This window comes from Engraulis encrasicolus, chromosome 18 (genome assembly GCF_034702125.1).
Source record: "Engraulis encrasicolus isolate BLACKSEA-1 chromosome 18, IST_EnEncr_1.0, whole genome shotgun sequence".
Classification (NCBI taxonomy): domain Eukaryota; kingdom Metazoa; phylum Chordata; class Actinopteri; order Clupeiformes; family Engraulidae; genus Engraulis; species Engraulis encrasicolus.
In genome coordinates this window covers 1,714,701-1,739,625 of record NC_085874.1, presented here as the reverse complement: position 1 = coordinate 1,739,625, position 24,925 = coordinate 1,714,701, and the positions used below count along the sequence as shown (strand labels likewise).

Sequence of the window (24,925 nt, the reverse complement as noted above, 5' to 3'; positions counted from 1 at the left end):
TCAGATAAATTACTTGTGTGGGAAGGAAACTGTGTTTCTTTTTTTACTTCTACTTTTACTTTTGACACCTCTGATGGTAGCTAATAAACATTTTGTTCTTATGAACACAATGTCGTCTGCACGACATGTGAAAGGTACTGATTCTGAAACTGAATCAGTTTATCAGACATTCATGCAGCACATGAACTTTAATGCTTTGATAATGTTAGTCCAATGATTGTCAAGTTTCTCTGCCTACAGTGTTCTTGTGGCCCGGTTAAAAGAGCCAAGGTCCAAGCCCAGAGTGGAAGGTACCTCATTCAATTATTGGCAGCGCTGTTTAAACTGTGCACTTCTAGTTCTGTAAGTCTACACAAAAACTAAAAACTCATACTAGGGAATGGATTTACAAAGTTGCAATTATTGATGTTCTGTGGTGCACAGAATTCACTGTTAATCTTAAAACATAACATTTTTAAATTACAGCTAAAAGTTTAAGTTGATTGTGTTGTAGGAAGGCTATATGATTTTACTTCATGCGCATTTGGACGAATAAATCCAACGTTGACCCTGCCTCGCCCCTTCCATAACACTTATCAATCCATCATAGTTTGGAGTGAGCATTCATAATTCAAGATGCTCCAAACACATTGGTACATGTTAATAACCCTTTATAATGATGCAGCAGTTCTATATACGCAGGGCCGGATTAAGATGGCCTGGGGCCCCTAGGCTACAGGTTGCCGTAGGGCCCCTCTGGAAGGCAAATTTTGTATCAAAATTGCATAGGCAGTGTCAGAATTCCTGGCTAGGAATTAAGGATATGTCTGCTAACTATGGACAGGAGTATTAATAAGATTTAAAACTATACTTGACATGACAGATTATTTTCTCAATAACACATCTTGTCACAGTTCTGCAATTTTTTACTTTTTGGCAAATCAGGGGCCCCCTTGCAGCCTGTGCTTTAACCCAGGCCTGTATATACGTCAACAAAAGCAATTGATGGCTTGATAGAGCAACTTTGCTGTGAGTTCCAAGTCTACATTTAACGGCAACAGAAACAGGTCTGATATATGAATTTAGAGTATAGACGTGATTAATGTACAGTCTACATGCCAAGTAAAGTATCTTGTTTCATTTGGGTAAATCATCCTTATTACGAAGCAATTTTTTTGTTGAGATTTTGATAAGATTGTTAAGTTACGGTGCCATAGTTCGGGCAGTGTCATTGTCCATGGAAAAGGGCAAGGACACCGTTCTGTTGTAACAAGTCGAGATCACATATGAAAAAAAAGAAACCTGCCTTCTGTCACGCCATGACCACCTGGAATTTGCACCCATGGCCAGGGCCGAGTTAATACACAGGGTAGATATGGCTACAGCCTAGGGGCCCCCTCCTGATTGGAAAAAAATGCTACAATAATTGTAGAATTGTGACAAGATGTGGAATTTTAAAATTAGTCTGTTATGGAGTTTGAGTTTTCAATCAAGTTAATACTCATACCTGGCTTGACACAGTCAACCTACAGGTTTTTTTTACCTAATTTTATTACAGAATTCTGCGGGGGCCTACATCAACCTATAGCCTATGGGCCCCATATCATCTTAATCCGGCCCTGCCCGTAGCAGCTGATTATGTCACCTATGGTACCACTGACCAACCCACAGTGTCTTTTTAGTGGTATGCCTCATTGCATCATGTGTCTTTTGGATATTTGAAGTCACTCTCCCTAATATTAAACACAAAGAAGAAGAAAGACCAAACGACTGAAGTTTGCAAGCAGCAAACTAAACATCCTCGTTGGTTTTTCTCTCTCTTTTGCTTGTTGTTGACACAGGGTTGGTTGGTTGGTTCAGTTTGAAAGGATGAGTTGACTAGTCTGACTTGCTCTATTCTCAGTATTCACAAATTATGCTGAATTTGAAGTTAAGTGAAGTTATTTCCAGCTCTAGCAGTGAAAGCATGGACTGGGTGGGTTTTTTGGGGGGAGTGGGGGGTTTACCCAAAAGGGCATAAGCCATAACCAACATTTTTCTTCTTTCACAGTTCTTAACCATATTTCAGATTAATCTCATGCAGCCTCCCTATTAATTTATGATAATCTGTATTCCTAATGTATCACCGTATATTATTTTATTATGCGTCCACACTGCTCTATCCTAAATGTCTTTGATAATCAAATTCTGTTTGCCACGTGTGCCACTTCCTTCCTGCTTCTTTTTTCTTTTCTTTGCTTTTCATTCTCGGACACAGATTAATCTCAGCTGCATTGAAATGTTTTACATTGTGCATTCCATTCTTACCAACGTACTGTAATCCACTATCTTGGATAGATAACACTGAGGAAGTGTGTGTGTGTGTGTGTGTGTGTGTGTGTGTGTGTGTGTGTGTGTGTGTGTGTGTGTGTGTGTGTGTGTGTGTGTGTGTGTGTGTGTGTGTGTGTGTGTGTGTGTGTGTAAAAGAAATGATTCGTGCCTATTGACATTTTTATTCTGAATGCACTTACTTTTGCTTATGCATGACCAACAAGGCTTGGTTATTGTTTGGAGTGCTGTGTAATGTGTGGATGTGAAGGAAGGGAGATAAAGCTATGCTGCATGCAACCCAGTCACTTCATCCACAAGAGACACATTTAACACTCCAACCAGGGATGTGAGAAATAATTCGTCTAACGATTTGATTAAATCAAATTAATTGCAACTAACCACCAACTCGACCGGCAAGAGGTGAAATGGTCATGGCGAAGTGTGTGTGAAGAGTGGGAACATTTCTATCACCTTTGGATTAAAAAATATACGAAGAAATAAATGTTTAATTTAAAAAAAAAAAAATTTTCAGGTAATATTGAGACAAGGCAAAAAATGCTGCCCATCAATTAAATCGTAAATTGATCGATGAGCTCAATCAACAGATAATTGATGAATTCATCGATAATTTGCTTACTCCAACTGTTTCTAATTCACAGGAACGATGAAAAGGAGTATGCACTGAAACAAATTGAAGGCACTGGAATATCGATGTCTGCTTGCAGGGAGATTGCAGTAAGTAGAAACAAGCATGAATCTTATCACAGATTAATGTCATCCACTTAGACTGTGTTGCAGTGTCAAAGTGCAATGGCTGATTTTTTGTACACATCTTAAGTTCTGCACTTCTAGATTTCTATGACTATGACTATAGACTTCTAGATACCCTATGTGTCAAACTGAGGTGTATTGATAAGTACCCAACTCCTGATTGGATTGGTGATCTAAATCACAGTTTTGCTTCAAAGCTGTCGTGGGCATTCAAAGAGGAAAACCTACTGAGTGTTTCTTTAAAGTGTGGCAACTGGATGCCACAAATTCATTGAGGTCCTCTTGGAGGCGTGCCTGTTGCTATTCCTGATGATGCTGTCACAAAATTCACACTTCACGCCTCCAGCACATGCCTTTGTGTGTGTGTGTGTGTGTCTGTCTGTCTGTCTGTCTGTGTCAGTGTGCTCAGAGGGTGTGTGTACCATTCACCATTGTGTTTACAGAGTGTTCTTTGTGTTTACATATTGAGATATGTCAGGAGCACATGATGATGGAGGCATGCATTTTTTGCTTGTGTGAAGCTATCAAAGCCTGACAATCTTCTCTTCGGCCCTGTCAAGTGTTGAGCCTGTCTGTCTCCAGTGTGAAGGGCGGCAGCACTGGCAGTTGTCTTATCCCAAGTGCACAGGCCTGTTGTTCTCGCTTTGGGGAAATAATAGATTTAGCGATCAGAAAGTCACAAGGCTGGACAAAAAGGCTAGGTCATGCAGGAGCACTAGGCAGACCATGTGGGCAGTGGTCTTTACTGTCAGTGCAATGTGTGGCTGTGACCAGTGTTGCCAGGTTGGGCAGTTACCCGATCAATTGGGCTGTTTGGGATGGCCGCCATGCGGGTAAAGAAAAGCGACATTTGGCAGGTAAAAAGGGCAATATGGCTGTAGAAATCAATAGAATTTGGTTCAAATTGGGCAGGATTTAGTGCCTCCATTCACTTTTAGAGCATTTTTTGGGCTGGAAATGATCGGTCACGTCAGGCAACCCTGGCTGTGCTCTTGAGCTTCCCACGTGGGCAGTGGTCTTTACTATCAGTGCAGTGTGTGGCTCTCCAGTGTGAGTTTCCCATAGGCCTTCATCTATCTCACTGGTATGAGAGCCCTGTTGAGCATGCCTGTGTGTGTTATGTAAAGCCCATGTGCTTTGTATAGCACATGTTTGCTAACAGAATGCTCAGCAGAAAAAAAAAGAGTTCCAAACCAAGACTGTAAGGTCACTCCAGTTTGGATGTCAAGCAAACCTTTCGGGAAAGTAAACTCGTATATACTGTACTCTCACACACCTGCATTCTCTCTCTTTCTCTCTCTTTCTCTCTCTCTCTCTCTCTCTCTCTCTCTCTCTCTCTCTTTCTCTCTCTTTCTCTCTCTCTCTCTCTCACACACAAACCCGCCAGAGGATTCAATCCGGCCCGGATGTAAAAAAAAAACATTGAAATAATTTCAAAATTATCAACATTTGAATCCTCCTGTAAATTATTTTAAAATACAATGTGTCATCAAAACAAAGGAATATTTCAGCCTCGCCGTGGCCAACCGGTAGGGCACTCGTCTGCCATGCGGCCCACCGGGGTTCGATTCCCGGCACGGGTCATTTGCTGACCCCTCCCCGTCTCTCTCCCCATTCACTTCCCGTCCACCTCTCACACCGTCCTATCATTAATAAAGTCGTAATAGACCAAAAAAAAAATCTTTAAAAAAAAACAAAAAAGGCAAAGGAATATTTCAAAGAAAACACTGAAACACACTGCTTTCTTTTTCAGCTTGTTTTCCATGCACTCATGTGCTATGTCGAGACAAGTTGAGAATACGTGTGCGTGTGTGCAATGTGCATGCGTGTGCGTGTTTTTATGCTTGTCTGTATGTGTGTGTGTGTGCATGCGTGCGTGCGTGTTTGTATGTTTGTCTGTGTGGTCACTTCAAGGAGGATGGTACTGTGTTATTCTGTCCTCTTGTTAGGCCCTAAGGCACACGTCTCCCTCTCTCTGCAACGTTCTCCAGTGGATCTGGCAGCAAGGGGGCTGTGGTCCACTGCTTCTTCACTCTGATTGGTTGGAAATTCTGGAGGGTAGTGGGTAGTAGGGGCAACTTAAAACACAGAGAGACATGTACAGTTGCTTAGAGGAAGCCATGTTCGCAATAATACACACACACACACACACACACACACACACACACACACACACACACACACACACCATACACACATATGCAGATGTAAAGTGATGAGCAAAGCACATATCTTTTAAGAAGCGTACAGATTCAAGATTCACTTACTGGTCCCGAAGGAAATAAGTCTTGGATGTTCACATATGCTGGCACATAACACACAACACATACATCTAACGAAACAGAGCGCCGGCAGTAGACATAAAGTGCAGTCATAGAGATGCTCAAAGTGCTTATGTAGTGCATACTTAAAATGCCTACCTATTTTATATATTTATACATACAGTCCCCTCCAAAAGTAGATCTTGGCGGTGGAGGCTGAGGTGGTAGAGGTAGAGTTGGGCAACCAGAAAGTTGCAAGTTTGTGCCCCGCTCTGCCTGATCGATGTGTCCTGGAGAGATACTTAGCATACTTAACCCCAAGTTGCTACTGGTGGCAGGGTGGTACCCTGCGTGGCAGCCACTGGCACCGGTGTGTGAATGTGAGTGTGAATGGGTGAATGTGAGGCATACAGTGTAAAGCGCTTTGAGTGCTCGAAGGAGTGGAAAGGGGCTATATATATACAGTCCATTTATCTTCTCTGCACATTTCATTATGATCTGTGGTCAGATTCTTACGGCTGAGTGATACGTGTGTTGCAGTTTGTAGTATTTTGTATATGTTTGCTCTTAGAATTTTCTTTTAACAATGGGTTGTAATGCCTTCACCCCTGCGCTTATGGGGGCCATTGGTGATTCGCCCCATCCTTCTCCATGACTGAGGTACCCTGATCATGGTACCGTCCCACCACACTTGGGGTGGCATTTGGGGCTGCCCCTTTACACGGGTGAAGCTTAAATGCCATTTCGTTGTGTGCAGTGACAATGACAATGGGACAGAGAGACGCATGCACGCATGCACGCATGCACACACTCCTTGGCTGCGTTCGTGATGGCGCATTGCTGCTTTTGCTGTGTAGCGCGCATGCACACTTTGCCATTTCAGTGCGTTCTGATTACAATTTTAAAACCAGAATGCATTGAAATGGCAAAGTGTACATGGGTGGTTGACGTTTAAGGGCGTAACGCAAAAAAAAAAAAGTTTTTCAAATTCCTGAAAAAAATGATGGATAAAAATTGGAAAAAATAGAAAAAAATAAAGCACTTAGTGGTCTGTGGAATTTCACCTTATTTTTGCCATTCTTGGGAAAATGTGTCCTGCATCAACACATAGCATAGGCATGTCACACCGCAGGAAAATGGAGTCACACCACAGGGAATTCACTGCATTATGGCCATTTTAATCCTTTTGTATACATGACTGACATCTGAGCTCATGCTAACTTGATAATGATATTGTGTTTAATCTTAATCTGTGTTTTCATTAATAAAAAAACTTTTTTTTTCCTCCTATAAGAGCAGTCACACCACAGGACACCATAAAATGAACCTAAGCATTGCGTGACAGAAAGATTGCAATATGAAGACATATTAAGAGGTTAAGAGTAACCTTAAAGATGGCCTCTCAACATCATTTAATTAATATTGCCGTGTTCCCAATTGTTATTGAATGTGTTACGCGTTGGTCCTGTTTTAAAAAACGTTCTGGTTGCTTTGTTTCAAGACGTTTTTGCAAGCTGGCAAGGTGGCTTGTGGAGAAACGAGAGAGTGTTCCGTGTTTCTCGTGGAAATGCGTCTCTGATTGGCTCACTCCTCCTGCTCTCGAAGAAACGCGTCTCTGATTGGCTCAGTCCTCCAGTTCTTGGAGAGAATGTAATGGGAAACAGAGTCGCCACTTCCCCGGGTGGTACTGCACTATAGGGGCGCCAACAGAGGCGTGCAGGCTCCATTCAGGGCTGTGCTCTTTCGACAGCGACCCCTAGGCGAGCTGCAGGCACGGAGCAACCAGAGTGAGCAGCCTTTATGTATGAGGCTTTGTGCTGTGTGTGTACCTAAGAGTAGCAACCAGCTGATAGCTAAGCTAAGCTATGTTTCGGGCCACCAGACGTTGCTTGTTTTGAAAACAAGCAGAAAAAAATTACTCGACATGTTTTTAGATAAATGGGTCGATATAAACCTTTGTGGGCAACGCCTTCTTTCGACGTGACGAAACACAGAAAGGCTTTCGTGATTCGCTCGTTTCTCTGCAATATTTATGTAAATTGGGAAACACCGGGAAACACAGCCAGGAGAGTTGACGCACCGCTATGAGAGCCTTGCAAGTGAGTTTAACTTGGGGTGACCGTCCGATCTTCGAAAGGAGTGAGTAAAACTGAGTTTTATCGGAAGTTGGCCTTTAAACTTCCACAGCACTCTCCAATAACTGAGGTACTGACTGGTTAGGAGCCAGTCTTTAAGACCCTTGTAGTTGGCCTTGCAGCTGCCCATTCACAAACATTGACATACATGTCACCCCACAGGACGCAATTTGTGTTACGAAATTTAACTTGTAGTTAATATTACTGTCTTGAGTTTTTTCCACATTCACATATCTTAATCTAAAGTTAAGATTTATGCAATCATGCCAAATGCTTCATACATTATTCAAAATGTTGTTGGTTAATTTATATATGTATTATTATATATTGTTTCATTAATGTTACAGTCACACCGCAGGGAATTTGACATATAAACCTTTACATAAATCTTAACAAAAATGTTTCTTCTCATCTAAGACTAATATGAAACATAATGTACCACATCTTCTTTCATTGACATTTGTTTTTTAAAGGAAAATAACAGTTTTGTAGGTTTTTAACCAATGTTACGAAAAAACAAGGCGTCACGTCTCCCACCCACATGCACGCTGCACAGCAAAAGCAGCAATGCGCCATCACGAACGCGGCCATTATTCCAACCTGTGGCACTTACATTGTGTGCATATTCACAACAGCAGTTGGATTCACACAGGAATGCACCAGATGACAAAGAATCTCTGATGTGGCTGTCTGTGTTATCTCTCGTCCACTCACACAATCTGTGTCATGGTGACCTAAGAACATATTTGCCCACAGAATTTCCTGTGGCCTTCATAGGCGTAGCTTGAGCCTAGAAAATTAGCTGAATAACAATAGCATCAATTGGCTTAACACGAGTGTAGCAAATGCAACTAATAATCTGTTTATTTATTTAATCTTGGACAATTTACTGTGTTACAATGTTGAATCTATATCTCTCCATTTGTCATGTGACTAAGTGCCTTCCTTCTTCCTGTTGAGAAAGCATTGCATTGCATTGCAGCCACTTTTATCCACAGTGACTTACTGTATAAACGCATCAGCACTATTATATCAACCATTCTTTTGTGCTGTAAAGTACTGCTTTGAAGATTCCTTTCTGAGTTGTATTGTTTGCATAGTCATTGCAATTTGCCTTTGTAGGGCAGAGCTGGCATATATGACATCTGGATCATCTTGCATTGTTCAGCTCCCAGTGCAGACGACATAGTAAACTCAGAACGACTTCAGGTTTGGGCACCAACTCACCAGATAACCTATTAGCCTGAGGTGGTCATTCCTTGGTTCAGAAGGTGAATGTCTTGCTCGCCAAAAATGTTGCAAACCAGTTCTCTAAACCAGCTTATCCTGATTTTACACATCTCTCTGCCGCAAGGCTGATTCATGAAATTCTGAGCACAAAGTAGGTCAAAGGACTTGGCATCGTGGACCTTCAGTTGACTTTCTGATATCTGTTCCCATGGGGGGAGATGCTCTTTTACACAGTTACCTACCCTACTGCATAACAAGTCATGAACCCATACACAGGTTTGGTTGGAATCACAATCGTTTATCTCAATGGTGTGTGCAGTCTCATGTGGACATGAAACAATAATTGACACATTTTTACTTCAGGGGTAAGTAAAGTTGGCCATTTTTTTCTGCACACTGGCCTTCATATTCCTATATCTAAGTAGAACAAGGCGCCTGTAAGAAACATGACAAAACATAACAGTGACTGTTTATTTTATTTAGTTATTTTGCTAATTTCAATTTGCCACGGACCCCTGGCCCCTTGCACCCCCTTGCGGCCTCGTTAGGGTGCGCGGTGCCCACTTTGAAAACCACTGGTCTATTTCATGATAGCAGCAGAAAGATTCAAATTGAATGGACTGTTGTTGCAGAGTCTATTCTTGCCACGTTCTCAACCTGTTACTGTGGGAAGTTTCTTTAATTGCCCTTTTCTTCTACTTCCAGGAATATTCTAGTAAAAGTCAAAGCTCAGAGGCGTATGTTTAAAAGCCTGAGCAGTAAACCAAACATGCACATAAAAATTTGGTTGCGGTCGTTACAGTGTTCATGCGACGTTAAGACATGAGTCAGTCTGAAGCAGGGTCCAGCACTTTCCAGTTTGTCTTGTTTGTAAACAAACAAGGCTGAGCGTTTTGACCGGTTTTAATGATTTTCGGTCAGTATCACCCACTAGTCATAATTATGGTTTTGCTCGGATCCTGGTTCAGAAAGCTAATTTAGGCCACGTCTCATTATTGGATTGCCACAGCCTTGTCGGGAAAGGCATGGCACTGGCCTTGTTTTTTTGGCCTCTGAACTTGACCATGATGATCATGTTGGTGTGGGTAACTGTGGCCTGACATGTGGGCAAGTGTGGCTCAATAGTTTGGCAGTTGGTATTGCCATCCCAGTATACAATGAGAGTATGGGCAGCTGTGACCTAATCATTAAGCCTAATGGTTAGGCCGTTGGTGTTGTGATCACAAGGTTGTGGGTTCAACGTTTAGCTCCCTGTGCTAGTGAAAAATGTAGATGTGGGCAGTTGTAGCTTCTGAGTGTTGTCGGCTCAGTTCTCATTGCTAGTACAAAATGTTGGTGGGGTTGTGAATTATCTGAAATGAGATGATCTTGGGTGAGTCAACTTGCTTTCCTTGTGTTTAACCCACTGCATGTTGCGTTTTGCTAAATGCAGTGTAACGCAATGCAATATTGGTGGTGAGTCATCTGTGACGGTAAAGCATGAGTCACCAGTCTGTCATCAACGCTCACAGCTTCTCATACCGTCAGCAGAGTGCCACACCTGGCAACACCCAAGAAGGCGTAAACACGTTTGAAAAAACAAGATACTCATTACTATGATGAGAGACTTTGCAGCAATGTCTTTCTCAGTGGTTTAACCCATTGATGCTAGATGCTGTGTATACTCAACATTGTGGCACCTGAAGCTGCAAGCACAAGGTGATTTGAAATTTGTTATTCAAAATGTGGGTATGTGAGAACTGAATGAACACTTTTAATGCAAGATGAGAGTCCTGGCTTTTAAATGCAACTTATTTCTGAGATATTTAGGTTTTATTAAGGTTGTTATAGGCTGAGGGAACCATTTTCCATAAAGGGCTTAGGCATTTAGCAGGCGTTTTTTAGGCATCAATGGGTTAAGATCCTCCTTTTTAGGGTAGATAGCAACTGTCCAACCAAAATTGTCCATGTAAAAGAAACGACTTTACCAAAGCCATAAATATGGTCGGGAAACTCGAAATTAAAAGATTGTAATGTAGATTAGCTGTAGACTGTGGCTTTATACTATGTATAGAATCCAAAGCTGGCTGACTGGCTTGCCAGGGCAAGACCTTGATGCAGGTACCAGAACATAAACCTGCTTAACACAGTACGGTCTGTGCTGCTTGGTGCCAAGGCAGATTAGGAAGTGTCACTGAAACACTGATTTTGTTGGCTCACGCCCATTACTACACATGCGTAAATTGACAGGGCAGCGCAATTCGCTCTTGGCCGCCTCCTCATCTCCACATCAGGTGCGCATTTCCCTTCTAGGTTTTCCGCATATCATCTGCAGTTCAGGAAAACAAGCCTGTTGTGTCGCACAGTGTGAGCATTCTGCTTGCATCCGACCCTAAGCTTGTATAGTGTGCGGACATGAGATATGAACTTTTAAACCGTGAAATTCCCTCGTGCAGTGTGAGTAGGAGCTTAATACCCCTGATTGAAAATATCGCACAATGTATGCCCACTTTAAGTGTAGACTGTGGCTTGATACTACGTATAAAATCCAAAGCTGGCTGACTGTTTTGCCATGGCAAGATCTTATGCAGGTACCAGAACATAAACCTGCTTATCATGTCTGCGTGTTATCATATTATGTCTGTTCTGTTTGGTGCCAAGGCGAACAAGAAAGTGTCAATTAAACGCTAATCATTTTGTTGGCTCGTGCCCATTATCTAATCTCATTGACTGGGCTTCTGAAAGCCTTTAGCAAGTGACTGGTACATTGCCACATCATAAAAGCAAGCAGTAGCAGCAGTTTTGCTTGCAGACTTCATAGTGTTGTTGTTGGCTGATAAAGCTTTATCACTTCTGTCTGATATTTAGCGGGAGAATGTGTAGGTCCAACCGCTTTGCTCAAGTGATTAAAGAGGCTATGTAAATATCGTTCCCAGTTTGATTCCTGTGCAAGTGGTAACAAATTGGTTTGGGAATCTATAAGCGTTAGCTTAATTGAAGCATGATCGAGAAAGACAGAGCACAATCTCAAAATGTTTGTATTTCCAGTCACTTTTACCCATCAAGGAATTAAGACGTCTTAATTCACATTTTTCCATGTGCGTCTGCACTCTGCACATATTTTCCCCAAAAACCCTTGTGTAAACCCGGAATTAAAAGTGAGAATTAAGTGCCACTTCCCCTTCTGCTTTAGACCATTTGTGAATAACAGTAATGATAATAGTAGTAATAATAATAAGGAACCAACTCAGATTTGGTTTTAGCATTAGGACCACATGACTGGAGGGCGTGTGGTTCGGTCGGGTGTTGTGTTTATGGACCTCACCTACTGCACTCAATTAGTGTGTAATAGCGGTAACATTTACAACAGCATTGGGTTGCAGAGAAGTCTATTGAGTGTTTACTGTTGTCTGACTGATGGCGCTGTGCCAACTCTGCCGCAGCTGAAGTGAGGCGGGGAGGCTGGGGCTGTGGCTAGGTCAGGAAGGGCCTTTGGTCTAATGTAGAGGACCCTCTCGACAACGAGATTTTTATCTCAAGAGGCTATCCTCCAATAAAGAAATTTCAAATTTGAAAATGTAAATCGGGGTGCTGGGCCTGGGCTGGGGCTGGAAGGGCCTTTGGTCGTTGCCCCGAGTGAGAGAAATCCAAACAACATCTAGGTCAGTGGTTCCCAACCTATGGGTCGGGACCCAACTTATGGGTCGCCAAAGATCCACAGGGGGTCGCGGAGCCCTCTTGATTTTAAGGGGTTTCATATAGCCCATGTTGAATAAATGACAAAGCATTTAACTAATAAATGTATAGAAGCTGCAAATTGTAAGTGCTACATTAAACATTTAGGCTATTCTATTTGACCAAAGACGAATTGAGGAATAAAATAACTAAAATTAGTTAATCAATCAAATTAGTTAGTTAAAATTAGTCAATTAAATTCACAGGAAACAGAGGGCATCTTGTGACTCCGTCCCGTGCGGGTGCTCGCGTGGTTGGGTCGACAAAGCTTACAATAGTAAAAACATGGGTCCCTTAAGAAAAAGGTTGGGAACCACTGATCTAGCTGACGGAGCAAGAAAAGGCACCACCAAAAATTGGCTTGCACCCCCTCTAATGGCTTTTGCTTGGGCTCAAACAATGGCCTCTTTGTGTTCCCCTATGTCCTTGTGTGTGAAACAGTGAGAGAGAGAGAGAGAGAGAGAGAGACAGACACAGACACAGAGACAGAGAGAGAGAGAGAGACAGAGAGAGAGAGAGAGAGAGAGAGAGACAGAGACAGAGACAGAGAGACAGAGAGAGAGAGAGAGAGAGACAGAGAGACAGAGAGAGATTGAACGAGAGAAAAGGGAAGGGGAGAAAGATTCTAAAGGCTTTGAGCTTTTTTTTGGCCTGCAGAGCTGACTGACTTAAAAACTTTGCCTGCTGCTGCCATGTGCGAGTAGTTGGATGTGACTGATCGCAGACTACGCCAGCAGCAGTTGCCCCTGCCCCGTCCAAATCCACCTCCCATCTTCAGCTCTCATGGCTCATTCACACTGCAAGCGCAGGACTAAGGCGAAATGTTTCCAAATGTATCCGTGCTCAATCTGAAATGGTTAGAAAGCATGTAAACAGATGATTCCTTTCACACCAAAGCGTGGTGTCAGCGCGGCAAATGGACGGGCCCGCGAGCCTGGACAAGTGTGTGTTGCAACTTGAAAATAGAGTTAAAGTTAAAGTATTCTGCAGAACTCTGTTTTCTGCATGCGCGTGCTATGAACGGGTTTCCTGGTGAACCAGTAGCCTGTAAGTAACAGGCTACTGGCACACTGCCCTTTCACGCGTCTCCGCAGGCGGGGTTTAGTCAAAAGATGCTTGCACGCGGTTGGAGCAACCTCATATGAATGACATGACACTTCGACCACTCACGTTGAAGCTTTGTGACGTAGGACGTGTCGTCACGTCAGCGCCGCCAGGTCGGGAACCAAAACAGAACAACGTCCTTTAGAAAATCAACTTGAGGTATTTTGGATAACACCGCTGAAATTGCTGCTTCCATCCCGACGCATGATAACTCCTCGCACGCCGCCATTACTGTTGTGATTCAGGGAGGGGGCGGGCACAGCCGAACTACCCTGGGGGAGGGTGTTGCGTTCGATAAACGTCATACCCACTGAAATCCCTCCCTACGATCCTGATTCGTCGAGCTGCCCCGTTTATTTCGTAAACGGAGGAGGAGAGCGAATCACAGGTGCACCAGAAGGTTTGTGTAGCCCAGCCCCCTGGGTGTCAACACATAGCTTCTGGTTCACCAGGAAAATGAACGGGCTCCCATTGAAACGTATGGCCTGGGGCGGGATGCTGATTCCCATGGATAGAGTGCGCGTGCAAGACCGTCCAGTGTGAGAAGGACAACAGTCTGTGAACCTCTTGCACTTGCGCTGCCCCTGCCCCGTCCTCACGCACACGAACTTTGTATTGAATGTACTATCAGCCCCAAGTCTCAGCAGCAACCACACCTCAGCCCCAAACCCCCAAGTCTCAGGCCCATCCACAGTGATGTCTCTAGGGCTGCACAATTAATCGAAAAATAATCAGAATCGTGATAACATAGTGAAATCGAACTCATTATTTTAATCGTGATTTAATCGTGGCAATAGTGACCTACTTTTGAGAGCGTCCTTGAAGCCAGAACATACTGACAGGCTGGTGTTTCTGGCCAGAATCTGTCTGTCCAAATCTGTCTGTTTCATGCTATTGCCTTTAACTTACATAATTATTACAATTCATTTTACTTTGCTCATCCCGTATGTAATTCATTCTTGGTTATATTTCATCTTGTTATAATTTTCAAAAAAATCTGCAAAAATCAATAATCGTGATTATGATTTTGACCAAAATAATCGTGATTATGATTTTTTTCCATAATCGTGCAGCCCTAGATGTCTCATCATCAAACTTGAGTTTTGAATGCCAACATTTCTGGTCATTCATCGTATGTGGTTATTGGCAAGCTGCTTTGCACACATCAGTGAATATCCCTTTTTTATCGGGACATTCTAAATGCTTTCCAAAGCTTTAAGTATCTGCACTTGAAGATGAGGTTTACGATATTATACAAGGCAGAGAAGGAATCTTCGTGTTCTTTCTGCACACACACACACACACACTTTGTGGTGCATGCACTGAGCAGTTTTTTGTGCAAGCTGAAGTTGTTTTAACCCTTGTAAGGTGTTCGGGGAGGAACATGAGGAACATGAATCTGAAAAAAAAATAGTGATATATTCACATGCAAATATAGTCATATTTGTTGAGTCAACTTTATTTACACAGGACCGTGAAGAGTGGGGCAGGAAACGAGTTGAAGAGAGAGACAGGGGAGGATCGGGAAATGACCCAGGTCAGCAATCGAACCTGGGTCGTCCGAGTAGCTGTCCAGACTAAGCCACGGCTGGGCCAGAAAAAAGGACTCCTCACACCAGTTCCAGCCTGAGACAGTGCAGTAAGCTCCTGGATGGGAGGTGTTTGCGTAACGCAGGCCGAGTGTGGCAGAGGAGTTTGAACAGCAGGAAACCATTGTTGTTTTAGTCATTAATTCCCCAGGCGCATCCCTCCCCAGATGATTGAGGTTACACACGCGACTGCACACTTGCATGCAAAACACACAGACAGGCCCACACACAGACTAGCGTCTCACACACACGCACACACACACACACACACACACACACACGCACGCACACGCACACACACACACACACACACACGCACGCACACGCACACACACACACACACACACACATACACAAACACACACACACACACGCACATGTGTATACACCCACACACATGTATGCGCGCGCACACACACACACACACACACACACACACACACACACACACACACACACACACACACACACACACACAGTTCTTAAGAAACCTTTTGTGGAATGCACACACACACACACACACACACACACACACACACACACACACACACACACACACACACACACACACACACACACACACACAGAGAGTTCTGTGGCCTCACAGGTGATGTGTGGTGGTGACTTACCTTTTAATTGAAAAAAGTATTTGTTCAGAATGTTGACACTTCTCATGGATTAGATTCACCTTTTCATGTATGAAAAGTCTTATTTTCCCAGTCATAATGATTAGTTAGAATTTGATGGTGGTAGGTATTCATGAAAAAGTTCACCTTCGTAACTAACTGGGCAACATGAATTCCGGAAATAAACTACTAAAAATATTACACAGTGCACCTTTTAAGAAACTCTTTGTGGAATACACACGTCTCAGGCTGTTGAGTTGTCTACATTATTCCATTACACTCTCACTACACTTTTAATGTGGTATATGAAACAGAATACCTGTTGTCGTCAATTATAAGTGTAATTCAGTTCAAAATGCCACCTCCTCCACCCTTCTCTCCATTGTTTTGTTGTTAATCCGCTAATGGTACTCCCTGCCCATCGGGGGTTAGTGCTGACGTGATCTAGTTATCTTTCCACAGCAACAGCTTGTTTGTGTTAAGGTGGCGATTGACTGTTCTCAACAACAACATATAGCCAGCCAGGCAACCACACGATGCACAGAGTTATACGATTATGAAATGGGCTGTGAAGATGAGAATGATCCTCACTGGGCCATGAATCTGGCCTGGCTTTGTCGTCTAAGTGCAATTGGATTAACACTTGTGGGGGAACTGTCTGTTTTGCAGTGTCGTCTGACTACATATTTCAAAAGGTCTTAAGTTGTTGACCTCCACTCCCATGGGTCCAGTTCCATTGTCACTGTTGCATGTGCTACAGCTCCATTTATTAGAATAGCATGAAAAAGTTGATTTATTTCCATAATTCCATCAATAATGAAAACCCCATTAATTTCCAATGGGGTTTCATTTCTGGTGATTTAGAATTAAACTGGTGAGTTAGCGCCAAAACATGGCATGGAAATCTAAGGGTATATTGAAGAGTGAAGTGTGGGACATCAGGTCAACAAACAAGAACAGCTGACAGCAAAGCATCAAGGATATCTGGGCTTCCATAACTCCCATGGACAGTTTCTGCCATTGACTTCAATGTTAAACGCAAGTGTTGGACATTGCATGTTCAACTGATTTGATGTGACTCGAATTTTGATGAAGAAAATGTGATTTTATTACATTATTCTAAGGATGCGAATTCCCCAATTCATGGGTTTTTTGAGCTGAAAGACCAAAATATTTAAAAATAAACAATTTAATGTTTGGAATCGTTAAAAAACTGGGCCATGAATCTATAATCCATGACAGTTTAACATTATTGATGGAATTATGGAAATAAATCAACTTTTTCATGCTATTCTAATAAAGTGGCCTGGAGCTGTATGTGTGCGATGGTGTGTTGTTGCCTACTTTTCTCATTGAGAAGTTCACCTGTCAGCTTGATAAACGTTGCAGGCAGCCAGGCAGTCCTGCTTGGACAGTTTTTGTGACTGGTGCTAATCAGATTAGGATGTTTTCGTTTTTTGTTCGTGAAGACGTAGCCCGTGGCGTGGGTTGGGGCCTGGTGAGTCCCAGTCCTAGTGATCTTGATCTCCCTGCGGAAAGCCTTGCCATCTGAAATTGCCAGCCCGTGCCACTTTGAGTGATTCTTTACAAAGAATATCAGAACTTCTTGCACCTTGGAATTCAACAGCCATTTGATAACAGGTCCATTACACATGGCTCTACAATCTAATTTCTCTTTTGGGGACAATTGTGAGGAAACTGTCTGTTTTGCAGTGTTGTCTGACTACATACTTCAAACGGTCTTAAGGTGTTGACCTCCACTCCCATGGGTGTATAATTGAGCAGACCTACTGTGGCCTTTGAACACCAACTGCTTGAACTTTTTGGCCACAGCTGGGTTTTGTTGATGTAGACCTTGTATGGCTTTTAAAAAATGTGTCTTTGAATTGAAGTGCAAGCGTAAAGGCAGTGCATTAGGACGGCTCTGCGTTCCCCCTTGTTGCTGTGCGGTTTCAGCTGAACAGGTGGATCTTGTTTGTGTAATGTTCCTCCAGTAAGTAACCTTGTGGCCAATTGTTGTGTGTGTGTGTGTGTGTGTGTGTGTGTGTGTGTGTGTGTGTGTGTGTGTGTGTGTGTGTGTGTGTGTGTGTGTGTGTGTGTGTGTGTGTGTGTTGTGGGTGTGTGTGTGTTGTGGGTGTGCTCATAATAGATAATTGTGGAAAGGCCATAAATATCAGGCATTGAAAACCCAGTGAAGGCATTGTGGTGGTCATGGATGGATTATGATGGCATGGGCCCCTGGGCCCCAATGGGTGCCACTAGTTTACAAACTGTTGAGAGGTCAGGTGTGAGAGTCTACGTTGTCGGGGGGGTGAGAGGTAGCCTCCCGAGACAAATTAAAAATACAGTTCATATAGAGGCTAGAGCGTCAGGGCTCCCTTGACTTGTGGGCCCCTGGGCCTGGGCCCAGTAGGCCCAAGCAGTTATCTGTCCCTGGTGGTGGTAAAGACCTCCAGCCCCAGTCCCATGATTCACTCTCATCCCTCCGTCCCCCGGCCCCCACACGCTTCCCTTGCTTTACTGGTTCCTGTGTATGCTGTGTGTGTGACCGCATGGGTTCATTTAATCCATGCCAGATTGTTGATGAATCCAGTCATTCTTCACATTGAAGGCCCTTTCTGTGGACCGCAGGTTTTTTTTCTTTTCTTTTTTTTTGTACAGAGGAATCTGGCTACTAACAAACACATTTGTTGAGACTCCACAGCGTAGCTTGGCCCTGGCCGGAGGGAATTGACCTTTGGGCTCTTGACGGCACAGCATGTATAGGCATTTGTTACCTACTTACTTACTCTGCCTTACTTGGCCTGATTTCCTCCGATTGTGAGCTTAGAATAAACAGCTGTGTGACTCTGTCATGACAACAACGACGCAAACCCATGGAATTTTTTTCATGTCATTGTTGTCACTGTTGCATGTGCTACGTGTGAGATGGTGTGTTGTCGCCTACTTTTCTCATTGAGAAGTTCACCTGTCAGCTTGATAAACGTTGCAGGCAGCCAGGCAGTCCTGCTTGGACAGTTTTTGTGACAGGTGCTAATCAGATTAGGATGTTTTCGTTTTTTGCTGTTGCCCTCTTTCGTTAAGACGTAGCCCGCGGCGTGGGTTGGGGCCAGGTCAGTTCCAGTCCTAGTGATCTTGATCTCCCTGGGGAAAGGCAGTGTAGAATAACCTCTAACACACATTGTGTTTCAAAAGCAACTCCCCTATGACTTTTTGGTCCCAGTCTATGTGAAATGGTTGGGAGCCTTGTGTCCTTGTGCTGTGTTGGCCCGTGTCCCTGTCTTTATATTGATTTTATTATCTGGCGTCTGTTGCGAATGTTTTAATACCTGCTACAACCTAATTTCTCCTTTGGGGATAAATAAAACCTGAACTTGACACTCATGCTGTGTCTCATATCGTGCATTTCTGTACTGACCGTTAGTGCATACTGCACACAGTGCACTGAGGTCTTTAGTGCATAGTGTCTTGGAAAAGTTTGAGCACTATGCACTGTGCCCTCACTGAAAGTGATGGGTGAGCACAGCATTAGCTCACAAAAATATTGGTTGGCTACTGTTTACATTGCAGAGTCGTGCTTGTATTTATATTACATTCAACTGGTAACTACGTTTGTATCTCGCATACAAAACTTGGATTGGCATAACAAGGTTGATGTCTCAGCAAAATTACTTACAGAATTAGGAGACTGTTGACCATACTCTTCTACTGAACTGAATGCCATGTTTCTTCCGTTTCATCAACATGGGCGGCCTTTTAGTGCATGCAGTCAGTGTCCATCATTCAAGCACTGCGTTTCTGGCCGTTTTGGCCTCACTGAAACATAGTGCCCAAAGTGCACAAGTGCACGATATGAGACAGTGACAGTCACCGCTCTTTCACACATCCACACGTCCATTACGGACTGAACATTTCTCCGCAAGGCTGTGCCTGTTACGTACGCAGAATATGCACCAACAAACTACATCATTGTGCTCACATTGTATCATGCTAATGCACAAGCCACATGTACAGGTGACTGAACTGAAAACAAGCTACTTTTGGGCACTCATTTGTCTCGCCTATCCTGTCTCATCTATCTGTTACTATCAGCCTACTATGACAAGATGGTATGGTAGGCTACACCAAGTCATTCACAGTAGAAACACAACAGGGGCATGCGCTCTGCGCTAGTATTTGCAGTGCAAACAGAATGAGCCTAATAGCAGTGCACACACTCTGGCTATTCAACTCTGAATTCTGATCCCCTTGGTTTTGCCAGTTCAGCTTGAGGATCTGTGGCTAATGCTGTCTAACATAAAAGCATGCAACCTATACGTCATGTGCCCCCATCCCTGCGTTCACTGGCTGTAAAATCAATTGCGAATCAGTGGACATGGTCTGAGCGCAGCATTAAGGGTTTCCAAGCATCTGCATCTGGCTTTTGTTTATTTAGCTATTACTAAATAGCAGATGCTCTCTCTCTCTCTCTCTCTCTCTCTCTCTCTCTCTCTCTCTCTCTCTCTCTCTCTCTCTCTCTCTCTCTCGCCCCCCCTCTCTCTCTCTCCACCTCTCTCTCTCTCCCCCTCCCTCTGCTTCTCACACCCTTTCTCTCCCTCTTACTTTTCTTTCTTACTATACCCATGTGCTTGCTCTCTGACACTGTGTCCCTCGCACTGTGTTCCTCTCTTTGGCACTTGATCTGTTGATATCTTTCTGTCTTACGCACACCAAAAAACACATGAAAACACACACACACACACACACACACACACACACACACACACACACACACACACACACACACACACACACACACACACACACACACACACACACACGCACACACACACTCAGCTCTCTCTCTCCTCTTTCGCTCTCCCTCTCTCTCTCTCTCTCTCTCTCTCTCTCTCTCTCTCTCTCTCTCTCTCTCTCTCTCTCTCTCTCTCTACCTCTCTCTCTCTCTACCTCTCTCTCTACCTCTGTACACCACGGGGCCCCTGCATAGTTTGGTTGTGTTTGATGGGAGCACTGCCCTTGCTTGATTGTTGTCCACACTCTGTTGCCCAGGACAGCCATTATTTCAATTCAATTAATTTACCCGCCCAAGACCCACTCTCAAGCAGCCATGCGTTCTGGGTGGATCCGGCATGTCTTGGACAGTAGCTTAGTCCTTGAAATGATTATGTAGTCTGCAGTGAATTATGTTATCTAACTGATGCCAGTGTGGACAGAAAATTAAATTGTCTATCACTGATTCTTGAGAAAGTGGCTAAAACAGGTTGTAATGTTGACAGAAGAAAACAAAGTGAATTACAAAATTATATGGTATATCCTCGTAGACTAAGGTCTTGGCTTTTCAGAAATGCACAAGGCCAATCTCCCCATTATGTATTTTTTTCAGAAATCAGGCTTTTCTCCGATCATACCTTGTTTTTTGTCAACACCGTCAGACACAATTAAAAGTTATTAAAATTGTATTGATTTGGTTGCATATGTATCTGGAGTTTTTAAGTGATTATGTGTATTTTTTGGTTCACACATATGCCTTTAAATGTTGAAAATTCACCTTTGTTCTATTTTAATACTGTTTCATGTGTTCTAATTTTAAAATATGTACCGTCATACGATGCTTACTTAACGCCTAAATACAACAAACAATTTTTTGTAATTTCACAAATATTCGTGTAGGCTTAAATTGGCTATTACTTTGATATTTCAACAACTCCTAAGGAAAATGTTGTAAGCACATTCCTTTAAAATGTCCAAAACTCCTTCTTACGGTGGTGACTTAAGAACTGACGGTGGTGACAGTAATCTGAGAGTGGTGAAAGTGGCCTAATTAGTACCTGCATTTAGCAAAATAAATAGCCCTCTCAAGTCAATGGCATCTTGCATAAACACTTTATTTTTGTGTGTGCACAGTATGAGCACGTGTTTTTACTTCATTAGTTAGATTATCTAGGAAGTAACCCACTGGTTGTTGAAAATGTGGTAGAAACAGCTTTTAAGTTGTTCAAATCCAAAATATAGAGGTGTATTATCATAGATGTAGGTCTTGGCTGTGCAGTGAATGCATTGGCCAAGCTCCCCATGTTTAACATTTTTCATAAAATGGGCTCTTTCTTGTTTTGTCAACAGCGGCAGACAGAATTAGAAGTAAAAACACATGTTTACTGTATTAAAGTGAATTACTCTTTAACAATTCAACATAACTGTAGATACTTATTGTATGCATATTCTTAAAACATGTCAAAAACACGTAAAACATGTGTTTTTTGGTGAACTCCATCAGATGTCACCACCGTCAGGTTTTCTGACAAAAAAACCTCCACATGCACCTCAGTGGTGGCTAGAGTATCATTTTGGATCACAATTATTACTAACATGCCTAGTAATGTTTCATTAACCAGCACAATTTAGTAAAATATGGAACAACATGATGAGCAGAACAAAATCTGACGGTGGTGACATCTGACGGTGTGAGACAAAAAAAAAACACTCTTTTAAATATTATGCATTGTTTGTTCACATTAGCCATTTCATTTTCGCTCTGTTTCTTGGGTGCTTCATACCTTTTCTGAAAAAAATTATATTTATTGACATTAATGTAATACAATACTATTAAAACCCCCGACGGTGTTGACAGTTTATGGTTGGGACAGTACCAGTGTCCAAACAAATTAACAAATTGAGGACAAAATAATAAACTTACAGGAGCTTCAGTGATGGTGAAGTAGGCAGTAGAGCTAAAGGTTTGAAAAGGGGTCCTCAGTAATGAAAATTACCTTGTGCATACCTGATTTTATTGTCTTTTAGAAAAAATCTGACGGTGGTGACCAATATGCTGGACACATTTTGAGCAATCAGTAAATAATAGTAAATATTGTTTTACATCCACTATGTGCACATCTGTAGAACCACTTTAATATGGTCTTCCACATCATGGTGATATTGTTCAATTCTGTTAGTGATTTTTGTATTTTAAGTCAATTGAAATGATGATGCCAGTCCTGGGACAGGCGTTTTTACAGGGTGTGGACAGGTTTATAGCCATGAAAAGTAATAAAATTACACTTAAATATTTCAAACAACTGTGTATTCGTGTGACAGACCCCTTGGCCATTACCTGGGTTCATTTTGTTTGTGAAAATTTAGTTGATTTTCAACAGAATTAATATTTTACTGCAGGGACATGTTTTTGCCAAACTTTCAAGAATCAGTGTTATGATAATTTGACAGTGTTTTTACATTTCCATTTGAAATAGACACCTGTCATTTTGTTGGCACTGATAGAAACATCATTTCCATTTGCTCACCATATGCTAATTGGCTCTGGGATTGATGCCTTGTGGGTTTGTATGTTGACTGAAGTTCTTTCAAGCTTGGCGTGAGGTTTCTAAAACCGTCAGTGGCTGATCAACTTGTAACAGGGCAAATGGCACTTCTGCAACGGCACTCAGCAAATTTAAGAAAGTTGATATTCCTCTACAGATCCTGAATTTAGCCAACAGAGCGAATTGACAGGCAGAAAAGCGAATTGCAAAACCAGCGTTCATTTACCAATGTCTCAGGTTGATAAGCTAGAGCCTCTCTGATGAGTCACGTCATAAGCGAATAAAGAGAATTCGGGGTGAAGCTTCTGCACTGACCTTGGGGACCTGTTTGCTTTGGTCACTTTTTTGGTTACACATGAAACAGGTGTGTTCTGCATAAACATCCCTACCATTAAAGAATAACAACACACACACACACACACACGAACATATACAGTATGTGCACACACAAACGCAAATTTCATCTACCTTTTTTCCTCTTGGCTTTCTGCCAAAGCATACCAGCCATCAACATTGAATGCAGATTCTTAGCACTGCATTCTTTTTGTTTAGAAAATGACTTTTTGTTTTCATAGGAGAATGTGGTTAGCCACAACATGCATAGAAATGGTGAGAGAGAAATGCTGGGAGCACTAGTTGCCTATTTTGATCGAGGATCTGTTTTTCAGGTCACACACACACACACACACACACACACACACACACACACACACACACACACACACACACACACACACACACACACACACACACACACACACACACACACACACACACACACACACACACACACAGACTACACACCCACCATCTGGCATTGGACATGTGCATAGGGTTATGGGAATGACCTTTAATCCACATATCTAAAGCAATGTATCTGTTACTGTTGTGCTGACTGTGTGATCTTTTGTGGTTGCAACATTCTGTCTATTGTCATGTGCATGAAATTCTTCATGCACTGAAGCAGAAGAAAGCCATGCATTGGGCACAATATCAAAGACACAAAAAAACTGCAAAATGCCCTTCAGTGAGAGTACTTGACAGAAAAAAGTGAGAGGGAAAGAAAGTGAGAGGAGGAGGAGGAGAGTAGAAGTGGAAATATGGAGGGAATGACCCAGAGAGGAGGAGAGCTGTGAGAATTTGGAAGTAGGCCAAGGCCAGGTGTCCTTGCCAGCTTCTCCCTGAAACCAGGACCCATTTTTGGGCAGAAAGACCTATGAAAGTGCTATGAAAGGACATATGTTTTTAAAAAAAGATGTTTTGGGCTTTTTATGCCTTTATGTGACATAGGGCCAGGAGAGAGAGACAGGAAACGAGTGGGGAAAGAGGGATGGGGAAGGATCAGCAAAGGACCTCGGGCCTGAATTGAAACCCAGGTCACCGGCGTAATGGTGTGCCATCTTAGCTCATTGAGCCACCACGGCCCATGAAGGGACATTGTCTTATGAGTTCATCTGCTTCCCAAGAGCAGTGGGCAATGTTTTTTTTACTGTTTCTTCTCTTCACCAGCACGTGTTTCCCATCCATGCAGGCTGTCCTCATGCAAAGACGTATTTATATCATGGAATTGCAAAAAAAAAGTGCATTCCGCGTTGAGCTGTGACACCCTTGCAAGTTAAGTCGTGGTCTTCAACACCGCGGGAAAGCACTTTTGTCACATGACGAGGTTTGTGCAGTTTTCCCTCCGTGTCTATGAATTTCTGTTGCCATAGCAAATGACTGTTGCTAAATTGCGAAAATGCTCTGCTGTGCCCTGACCAAAACCATGCCTAACCTTAACCTGTCAGTAAAGCAATGTTTCTGTTGCTTTACTTTTGCAAAGAAAGGCAAAATAAGCTAGGGAAATGGTAAAAGTGTGGCAAAATTGTGCCCTCACCAAAACAGTGGCTA

The 24,925-nt window shown here is 42.8% G+C and overlaps 1 protein-coding gene across 1 annotated transcript in view; it reads left to right on the top strand.

The window, feature by feature from the left end:
• cdk19 (cyclin dependent kinase 19) overlaps nucleotides 1-24,925 on the top strand; it is a 78,277-nt gene that overhangs the window by 4,160 nt on the left and 49,192 nt on the right. Inside the window, exon 2 of the mRNA XM_063222758.1 lies at nucleotides 2,949-3,024. Within this exon, the coding sequence (XP_063078828.1) occupies nucleotides 2,949-3,024 (76 nt within the window). The remainder of the gene's footprint in view (nucleotides 1-2,948; nucleotides 3,025-24,925) is intronic.